Source organism: Limulus polyphemus, unplaced genomic scaffold (genome assembly GCF_000517525.1).
Source record: "Limulus polyphemus unplaced genomic scaffold, Limulus_polyphemus-2.1.2 Scaffold5842, whole genome shotgun sequence".
Taxonomy (NCBI): Eukaryota; Metazoa; Arthropoda; class Merostomata; order Xiphosura; family Limulidae; genus Limulus; species Limulus polyphemus.
Genome location: NW_013671452.1, coordinates 1 through 11,340, shown reverse-complemented (window position 1 = coordinate 11,340; position 11,340 = coordinate 1). Strand labels below are relative to the sequence as shown.

Below are 11,340 nucleotides of genomic sequence, written 5' to 3'. Positions count from 1 at the left end.
TTTAAAGGTTTACACTCACACCTTTAGCTATAGCTACACACTTTAAAGGTTTACACTCACACATTTAGTTACAGCTACACACTTTAAAGGTTTACACTCACACCTTTAGCTACAGCTACACACTTTACAGGTTTACACTCACACCTTTAGCTATAGCTACACACTTTAAAGGTTTACACTCACACATTTAGCTACAGCTACACACGTATCATTTAAAATACTTCTGTAAGGAATCAACTTGTCCTGTTGTTCTGTGTTAACTTAAGAGTCTGCAGTACTTACTTTATAATGACTTCTATTTATTCTGAATGCTTAACGTAAGCCTTCTTCTCTTTTTGGTGCTTTAGATTCAAAAACAAGATCCTGAATTCAAACCAAAAAGTCTTTTTGATTTTGGTTCTGGAGTTGGTTCTACTATATGGTAAGCCTGTAAAGTGTAGCTGTAACTAAAGGTGTGAGTGTAAGCCTGTAAAGTGTGTAGCTATAGCTAAAGGTAGCTAAAGGTGTGAGTGTAAACCTTTAAAGTGTGTAGCTGTAACTAAAGGTGTGAGTGTAAGCCTGTAGAAAAAAAACAACAATCCTGAATAAACAGAAGTTATGTGGGTTACATGTATTTGAAAGGGAACAGAAAACAGCATTCGTACTTGAGAAAATACAAGTATAAGATATAACACTGTGTTAAAAATACAGAATCTGTTGTAAGTCTTGTAGATTAAAGAATTATTAAAAGTATAACTGAAAATCAAAAAATGGGAAAGTAGAAATATGAAGAATTAACTGATCAAAATACTGTGTGTATGTTTGCACTTTTATTCTTTAATTCTACATATCTCTTTTTTTTATTTTAATGACCACTTGTCCAGAACAATCCTGAGATGAACTAACTCCAAATGGTCGTGTTAAGTTTCCCATAGTTACATATTTCAACTACAAACATTTTCAAAATTTAGAACACTTTTTAAACCATTTTATTTTGCACATCAACATTTTTTAGAATAACAACAGTTTTGTATAAAATCACTCAAACTTTACTACAATATCAGAAGAACCTTATATTAATATGTGATTGTCTAATACATGTATTACTATAAAATAAAGTGTTTTACATTAGTATCAATACTAAATGTGGAATCATATTTTATAAAGTTTTATCAGCAAAGATCGTTACAAAAAGAATGCCTAAACGTGAAACCTAAAACACCAGTAATACTGAACACTTGATGTTTCTTCATTTTCAATGATTTTCTGCGGTTGATATTAAAAAATTCTTTTCCATAAACGAAATGAGAAATTTATTCTTACTTCAAAAAACCTAAGCTTTCCTCTTTGGACATACTATGATCAGAGACTGTGATTATTAAATAACTCAATTCTTAAAGGTCGTAATCATGAAAATACACAAGATTTTAAACTAATACCTTATGATTTAACATGAAACGTTCCAATATCCATCTTAGTTAGAAGAACTCAGTAACTGATGAGTGAAGAAAAATGTAAAATTAAATATTTAAAAAAAAAAGCAGAAACATCAAACCTCTGAAAATATCTGCGTGAGTGATGCGTAATCAGGTGCTAAACGTCCAGCCAAGTAGAGTAACCCTTGATGATAACTATAACTGCAAAGAACAATGTTATTTTATTCAAAACCCTCCAAATTATACTTAAAATTCATGTTTGTATATGAAAATATAAATAATGACAGACTTAAAACATTTCTAGCATGAATATGGATGTTTTCAAACAAGTCGCATCTCCTCTGCTACATTATACACAACTTTTTATACACAAACAAGTCGCATCTACATTATACACAACTTTTTATACACAAACAAGTCGCATCTACATTATACACAACTTTTTATACACAAACAAGTTGCATCTACATTATACACAACTTTTTAAACACAAACAAGTCGCATCTACATTATACACAACTTTTTATACACAAACAAGTCGCATCTACATTATACACAACTTTTTTCTTGTTCTCAGTGACACATTAACAAAGAAAGCCACTTTTTCTTGTTGTCAGTGACACATTAACAAAAAAAGCCACTATTTATTTGTTGTCAGTGACACATTAACAAAGAAAGCCACTATTTATTTGTTGTTAGTGACACATTGACAAAGAAAGCCACTATTTATTTGTTGTCAGTGACACATTGACAAAGAAAGCCACTATTTATTTGTTGTCAGTGACACATTGCCAAACAAAGCCACTACTTATTTGTTGTCAGTGACACATTGACAAACAAAGCCACTATTTATTTGTTGTCAGTGACACATTGACAAACAAAGTCACTATTTATTTGTTGTCAGTGACACATTAACAAAGAAAGCCACTATTTATTTGTTGTCAGTGACACATTGACAAACAAAGCCATTATTTATTTGTTGTCAGTGACACATTGACAAACAAAGCCACTATTAAATAAAAGGAACTTTGTAAATTATATAAATTATGCTGATGACAATACAACATATCTTTTATAGTTCATAGAAGGAGCTTCAAGTGGAGATTATGGAATGTAGTTGGCTACCCATGTGTTGATTGTACAGGTTTCAACTGGTTGATGTGGCTATCCATGTGTTGACTGTACAGGTTTCAACTGGTTGATGTGGCTATCCATGTGTTGACTGTACAGGTTTCAACTGGTGTGGCTATCCATGTGTTGATTGTACAGGTTTCAACTGGTGTGGCTACCCATGTGTTGACTGTACAGGTTTCAACTGGTGTGGCTACCCATGTGTTGACTGTACAGGTTTCAACTGGTTGATGTGGCTATCCATGTGTTGACTGTACAGGTTTCAACTGGTTGATGTGGCTACCCAGGTGTTGATTGTACAGGTTTCAACTGGCCGGTGTGGCTATCCATGTGTTGAATGTACAGGTTTCAACTGGTGTGGCTATCCATGTGTTGACTGTACAGGTTTCAACTGGTTGATGTGGCTATCCATATGTTGACTGTACAGGTTTCAACTGACTGGTGTGGCTATCCATGTGTTGATTGTACAGGTTTCAACTGGTTGATGTGGCTATTCATGTGTTGAATGTACAGGTTTCAACTGGTGTGGCTATCCATGTGTTGATTGTACAGGTTTCAACTGCTTGATGTGGCTATCCATGTGTTGATTGTACAGGTTTTAACTGGCCGGTGTGGCTATCCATATGTTGATTGTTCAGGTTTTAACTGGCCGGTGTGGCTATCTATGTGTTGATCGTACAGGTTTCAACTGGTTGATATGGCTATCCACTTGTTGATTAGATAGCCACACCAGCCAAGTAAAACCTACACAGTCAAAAAGATAAATCTGTACAGCCAGTTATAATCTGCATGGTCTTTGAATAATTTATATTTAAAATCAGGATTAGAGGCAAAAACTTCTAATCACAAAGTTTGAACTTTTTTGTGTACATGTTTAAATCAATTTCTGAAGAAACTACAAACTTACTCTATAGGTTTCCAGTGATACATGGTTCGCTTGAGTCTATAGAGAACTCTATCCTTCCTGCTCTGTTCCAGCTTCTCCTTTTCTTCTGTGGTGCTTTCTTGCAATTTCCTGTAATCTGTAAATACACAAAGACAGTAAAACTATTTAAATAATCTTCAAGTTATAATTAAACACCTGAGGATCATTCTGCACATCTAGCTCAGTGTGTTGTGTGGGAATTTAGGCCTAATCAGTGTGTTGTGTGTGGATTTAGGCCTAATCTAGATCTTTTACACTGGACAACATGGTGAGATATCTTGAGGCCACAGATGATGTAATTCATTATAAGTTTCGCTTTCCTGGTGGTGTATTGGGCTATTACAATAAATATATTTAGTTTGTTATACCAAATTGTCCTCATTAACCCTAGAATTTTAAATGGAATCCATAAGACCTATCATCATTTTAAATATTTATTTTAAAACTATTTATACACTAAATGAAAAGATGGGTTGAGTACAAGTACCCTGACCACACAGAGAAGATGGGTTGAGTACAAGTACATTGACTACAGAGAGAAGATGGGTTGAGTACAATTACATTGACCACAGAGAAAATGGGTTGAGTACAAGTACACTGACCACATAGAGAAGATGGGTTGAGTACAAGCACATTGACTACAGAGAGAAGATGGGTTGAGTACAAGCACACTGACTACAGAGAGAAGATGGGTTGAGTACAAGTACACTGACTACAGAGAGAAGATGGGTTGAGTACAATTACACTGACCACAGAGAAAATGGTTGAGTACAAGTGCACTGACTATATTTAACAGAGAGGAATGGTTGAGTTTAAGTGTACTGGCTGTACAGATAGAGAACTAGATATGAAGGGTTCTCTCATCTATGACCTAGACATATAATCATACAGTAAAATTATTTCAAACTAGTTTATGAGAAACTTAAGCAAGTAGGAATAATGGGCATTAACATGTATATTGTTATTATAGTTTAAGACATTTTCAATTCTCAATAACACTTAGGTTTTTCATTCATATTAAAAAAAGTCTGACAAGAAACACAATTATAAAGACTAGAAAAATATTTTAGAAAAAATTACCTCAATAAAGCTGTTATCATGTGTCTTGTATGATAAGGTCCTTCTTACCTTTCTCCAATTCCTGTTTTTCAAGCAATAAGGCTTTCTCTTGCAACTCTGATTCCTCAACAGGTATCTTTCGAGACCAAAGCAGGTTCCAAAGATTCACTGATTCCTGTCTAAGGTGATTTATATGTACACCTTCAGAAGTAAAGTAATTCAAAATAAGCTTTGTTTAAACAGTTGCAAGAACACTATGTAGTATTTTAAAGTATTTTTATAAACTCTAGTAAAATGTGAAACATTGTTTTAAAGTATGTGATCAGTTAAAACTTATACCACTCTTAATCATACTAGACTGGGAATAAATAACCAACATTAAGTAGAAGTAACCTGCGACAACACTGTTAAGCCTAACATTTGAAAAATACATTATACTATTATATCACTAGCTCCCATCTTCTCAGTAACATAATTAAGTTTATTTTTAAAATAAAAAATGACAAATTACTATTCTTTACATGATACTTATTTAAAAATAAGTATGTAGCCTGTTTTATAGCTTCCTGATAAGCTGAACTGCAAATAAAGTAAGTATAAACACTAAGCCTAATCTCAAGTGTAAAAGTAAAGCAACTCCACCATATGTATTTAATATATTTATATATATCATCTCTAAACCCAACTGAACTTCACTGGATATGAAATGTTTGATTTCTTCTTTCTAATGAATAATTATTTAACTAGCTAATACTAAGAAAATGCTTATGAATTCATTCAATCTGAACTTGCATATATACAAGTTTAAAAAGTCTTCTCTAACTGTTATTGTATAAGTAATTTATGTATTTCTCAAGGTATTATTTGTGTCTGGTGTATGAAATTTGTTGAATTTATAAGGATTAACAAACTGAAGAACAGAAAACATTTTAGATGTATTAAAATGTGTTTTTCTCTTATGAACACTTTGTCAACGTTTACTTTTTCATATTACACTCAATATAATTTTACATCTTCAATATAATTTTTAGTTGCACACAAAATTTGTATTTTGCTTTCATTACAAAACTTTAACATTAAATGTCACATAAACTATAAAAAATAATCGTATATATATATTTTTGTCATTATTTTTTTGACTGAGACACAACCATACTATTATTTAAACAAAATATATAACATGTACAGTTCACAATTTACCTGAGCCATTCAGTACTTTTTCTGCAGCTATCTGTAGTTCCTGTGGGAGGTGAACATAACTTTGTCTAATTCCTGGATGTTTCTTGTACTTTAACTGGCCTTGATCAAATTCTTTCTGTACATCCACACATAACTGAGCTGTATATTTATATCGTACACATCCATCCTGAAATTAAAAAAATTGAATAAATTATGCCTTTATGACAATATTTTATTTAGTAATGTCTGCATAAAAAATAAAAACATGGTAGAAACTACTCAGTGTATAACAAAACCACACTATTAAGGATTAATATCACAACATAAAATCCATAACTGTAATTTTGCTAAATTATTAGATGTATGATAACTGAGTACCAAGTAAACAAAATCAAATGTTATTCTGTACAAAATTCATAAAATACAACTCTTTTTTTTTTCCCCTTCTTAACATAACTAAAAGAAAAAGATTGAATCAATAATAAATTTTCTTATACTGCTTTAATTTAACAACAAACTAATGATACAACTTAATGCTCCAGCATTTAATTAATAGTTGCAACTAACTACCTGTACTGTTAGCAATACTATTTTGTTTCCATTTTATCTGCATGATTCAAAGTTGACTTAATTTGCAAACTCACTTGTTCAATAAAAAATTAAGGTTAGACCACAACAAAAAAAACATATTCTATGGATTTGGCCTCCTCTAATTCCAAGATTTTCAGTTTCTGGTGGGGGAAGGGATAATGTAAAATTGTGGCATCAAGAATGAAACATATCTTTTTTTTTTTACTTTTTTTTAACGCTCAATGATAAACATTTTGGACATCTACTGTATGTACTTACTTAACTATGAACTGTTTGTGGTTAGCTTGGTATAAAAAAATATATGATTAACCAAAACTTCTGAATAAAAGAAATTTTGCCCATGCCTCATGAAATTTGGTCAAAAAAATATCATAATACAAGATCATTGGGGGTGTGGCTTTAGAATCAAAATGAAGAGACATAAGTGCATTATAATTAAATGATAACATCAAGTTTCTGCCAAATCCAAAGGGAAATTGTAAATAGCAAAAATAGCCTTTTTTTCAAACTTGTTCATGATTAGCTGATATCTGCATTATAAATAAATTATGTTGACCAGTCTAACATACAAGATTGTATTTTAATCTACGAGAATATTTTATACATTCCTGCTTTTAAGTGTGTTTTGCCATGTTAATTCTTCTCTTCAAATTAAAATATGTGAATATAAACTTACTAATGCTCCTCTATCAGTTAAAATATGTGAACATACACTTGCTAATGCTCCTCTATCAGTTAAAATATGTGAACATACACTTGCTAGTGCTCCTCTATCAGTTAAAATATGTGAACATACACTTACTAATGCTCTTCTATCAGTTAAAATATGTGAACATACACTTGCTAATGCTCCTCTATCAGTTAAAATATGTGAATATACACTTGCTAATTCTCCTCTGACAGTTAAATTATGTAAATATACACTTGCTTGATTCTTTAAAAGTAAAACACTACAATATGAATTCAAATATATTTGCTTAACAACTATTCATTAATTAATTAGATGTTTAATTTTCTCATACATCAGCTTCAACAGGTACAACACAATATCTGGAAAGAAGGATTAAACCTCACTTATGGAACTTTGTATATGCCAATTTCTGGAAGATTGCTATGCAGCTGTAACACACACCACATTGAATAGTAGTAAGTTAAAATAAAACTTTTCCCATTGTATCTCTTATAGATAACACTAGGATCATAATCCACAAATAATTAGTAATAATTTATATTGTTGGTACAGTATTACTAGTATAGTAGACAAATTATCATATAATTATACTTCTAAGTTTTTCTATGAAGCAACTAGTCTACTTTAGAAAATTCACAGTATAGTCTTAGCATTAACAAAGTTAACATTAGTAGTTTATTTGCTCTGGTTTGTTAAATATCACATGTTCAACGACCGGTTTCGATCGCGCATATCCAGAATGAGAGTATTAGTATTACCAACATGAGTAAATATCTAAACCTAAATTATTATAGTTTACATTTTCTATCCTATAAATAAATGTACAGTTTGCGTACTGAAGAAATAAAGGCTGATCTTTTTAAAACTGTTCTGGGAAGCTTATATAATTTCCTTAAAATACTCCACGAAAGACTCATATTTACTGTCACGTTAAATATATTTCCTCCATTAGTCCATAAATTTTAACTTGTCGCCCTCTTGTGGAGTAAATATATAACTAGAATCATATTAATGGTGTTAGAAAAACACGTAGGTTCAAAAAGTCTTGATAGAAATGAATAAAAATCATATAACCCGAGCGCTTACGAAAAGTGGATCTTTCTTCTTCATGGGCAAACTTGGAATGAGGTAGCATAATAATATTTAAGAGAGCCTTTACTACATGAGCTCCTTAACGGAATTCAATGGGGAAGAATCATAACTTTTTCAGTTTGCCCCTGAAGAAGAAAAGTCCACCTTTCGAAAGCGCTCGGGTTATAGGGTTTTTATTCATAACTATAATTATACATGTACACTCCAAAACATCTTATAACTCAGCTTCGATAAACGTAAAGGCTCGAGACTACGAAATATAATATTCAATAAAGACATCATGAGAACTATCTAGAGATTCCATTTTGCCCTTTCAGGTGTTGTCATTAACTTCTGATCAAAGCAAGCTAGCAATATAAATTAGAACTGAAAAGTAACCTAATAAAAATATAGCTAATTAATATACCATTCTTACTTAAGTTATAATGATTAGAACCACCGACGTTTAGCAATTAATATGGCTCTATAAGCGAAAGAAAAACAGTTTGCCTTGTCAATAATAAACTGATAGTTTATTGTAATATTTCTTTTGCATTTCTTTCTACAAAGTTCCCTAAACAAGTGGAATGTTATTTCAATCGGAGTAATGGGTTGTGTCCTTTGCTTCTCGAAATTGAAAAAAAAATGTTCCCTGGTGGGTTAGTGATAAATTTACGCACTTACAACACTAAAATCTGGGGTTTGATTTCCAGCGTTGGACATAGCAGACAGTCGAATGTGGTTTAAATTTGGTATAAAACAAACAAAGAAACAAATCAAAAATGAAAATATAAGAAGAATTTCCATTCTGCTACTTGTGTTGCAGTTTTAAACATCCTGAAGCATTATATCGTTTGTTCAGTTGAATCACGAAACAAACATACTGTAAATAGTTGACGTTGTTTTATTTGTATTACGGTGCTGGTTCACAATAAAAAAAGCCTTCCAGTGGCACAGTAGTATGTCTGCGGACTTACAACGCTAGAAACCGGGTGTCGATACCCGTGATGTGTTAATTACAAACAACTCATATAGTTTCTATAATATCTATCCATGGTTTTGAAAAATAAAAGTATATACATATATATATAGTGTAATTTTTCTAGATGGCACATGAGTAGTAGACCTATGGCGCTGGAAATTGAAATGTAATCGTCAAGACTGGATTTACGGTATGGTGTTATGATTGTCAAAAATTATTTGATATTATTTATTAGTATTTTATTATAACTTCTTTTATTTAGGTGATGACCATGATTAATTCAGTTTTATCATTAAATTCGAATAAAGAAATGGTTGACAGCGTAGAGATTGTGGAAGTGGAAGGAAAAAAAACTTATTTCTAATATGTTGGCTCAGAAAGGTATTAAGTTTTAAAAAATTATAATAATTTAAATATTTGAAATTTAAATCTACTGCAATGGTGGAAGACTTTGGAGGATCATAGAAGATCAAAAGAATTTTTCAAATGGGAAATTAAAAAGTATATAAAAACAAGGTTGGCTGAAAATGTAAAAGATAATAATAAAAATTTCATCAAATACATTAAGAGTAAGCAGAATGTTAGGATGGGAGTAGGGCCCTTGAACGATTTGATGATTATTGGATGGCTGGGTTATTAAAATCTACTTTTTCTTCAGTTTTTGCTAAGGAAAATTTAAGCAATATTCCTCATCCTCAACAGTAGCTAGATGAAAACAATATTGAACAAAGATGATTGCATTAATTCCGAGCTTGTTAAGAAGAAATTGGGAAGTTTAAAGAATGATAAAGCACCTGGGCCAGATAATATTTACCCGATGGTTTTGAAAGAAGTTAAAAATTTGATATGTCAGCCACTTGCTATTATTTTTTCCATGTTCTTGAATAATGGGCAGGTGCCAGAAGATTAGGAGTTAGCTAATGTTACTCCTCTTTTCAAGGGAGGTAATAAAAATTATCTCAATAATTATTACTATTAGTCAGTTAGTCTTACATCAGTGGTGGGAAAAGGTGATTTCCAAAGAAATTTAACAAAGTTTAAGATTTTATCGGCTAGTCATCATAGTTTCACAAGTGGAAAATCTTGCTTTACTAATGTTTTTACTTTCTTTGAAGAAGTTACTGCTTATGTAGATGAGGGTATGGGTGTGGATTTGGTGTAACTGGATTTTCAGAAAGCATTTGACAAGGTGCCACATAAAAGGCTTGTAAAAACAATTAGCTTTATAGGTGTGGGAGATAGGTTGACTCATTGGATAAAAAACTGGCTAGATGGAAGAAAGCAGAAGGTTGTTATAAATGGAGTTCAATGAAGCTAGATTAATGTCATGAGTGAGGTATAAATACTTGTCTATAATAAGTATGGCTGTAGATGTAGACTGTTCATATGTCAGTGTGTCCTTTTTTTATGTGACGGTCTTTCTCAAAGTAACTGTTTTTGGAGATCAACCATGATTCACGATCACCCTCTTTTGTTGGCTGTGGTGGGCACATATCACACCATCAACAGTTGATAGCATTTGAAAAGTAGGTTTTTGTTTATACATGATGCTGTTTTGCATTAGCAATGTGAAAAATGATGCATTAGGCTGAATGTTTTAGTTCCATTCATTGAATTTTCAGTATTTCTCTTTAAAGTTCAATCAACTGTCAGTACAGGTCACAGGAAAAAGTAAGTTAGGGTTGAAGGTGCAATGAAGTGGTTGCAGAGGGAACAGAAGAAGCACAGGTGTAAGCACACACCCTGATCAACAAATGCTGTCCCAGTATCTTTGAATATAAAATCCAGCATGCTCGTTAAGCTAAGTGCTTGAAGTGCTCTTCTCCTGCTCATCCTCTCTCATTACCTACTGGCATCCTCTTTTTTTGGAGGGCTGGCCATTGCATGCTTCTGACGTGACTTGTTTGTGTAGCTGCTCCTCAGAAGTTTTAATACCATCTTTTTGTCAGTTTTAAGATGGAGGAAGGCAACCTTTCATAGATCTATCATCCTTAAACCAACCTTCCATAGATCTATCATCCTTAAACCAACCTTCCATAGATCCATAAATATTAAATCTTTAAGTTCTTAGTTCTCGTGTTTTATAATTGACTGGAAGAGTTACACTATTTAAATAGATATTAAATCTTTAAGTTCTTAGTTCTTCTCGTGCTGTATAATTGACTGGAAGAGTTACACTATTTACATAGATATTAAATCTTTAAGTTCTTAGTTCTTCTCGTGCTGTATAATTGACTGGAAGAGTTACACTATTTACATAGATATTAAATCTTTAAGTTCTTAGTTCTTGTGTTTT

The 11,340-nt window shown here is 31.9% G+C and overlaps 1 protein-coding gene across 1 annotated transcript in view; it reads right to left on the bottom strand.

The window, feature by feature from the left end:
- The window catches only part of LOC106473046 (methyltransferase-like protein 17, mitochondrial), a 19,525-nt gene extending 11,552 nt beyond the window's left edge, over nt 1-7,973 (bottom strand). Inside the window, exons 1-5 of the mRNA XM_022401557.1 lie at nt 7,828-7,973; nt 5,731-5,896; nt 4,600-4,731; nt 3,454-3,568; nt 1,531-1,616 (exon numbers count right to left, since the gene is read on the bottom strand). Coding sequence (XP_022257265.1) covers nt 1,531-1,616; nt 3,454-3,568; nt 4,600-4,731; nt 5,731-5,896; nt 7,828-7,908 — 580 coding nt within the window. The 5' untranslated portion in view covers nt 7,909-7,973. The remainder of the gene's footprint in view (nt 1-1,530; nt 1,617-3,453; nt 3,569-4,599; nt 4,732-5,730; nt 5,897-7,827) is intronic.
- Nucleotides 7,974-11,340: the final 3,367 nt, after the last annotated feature.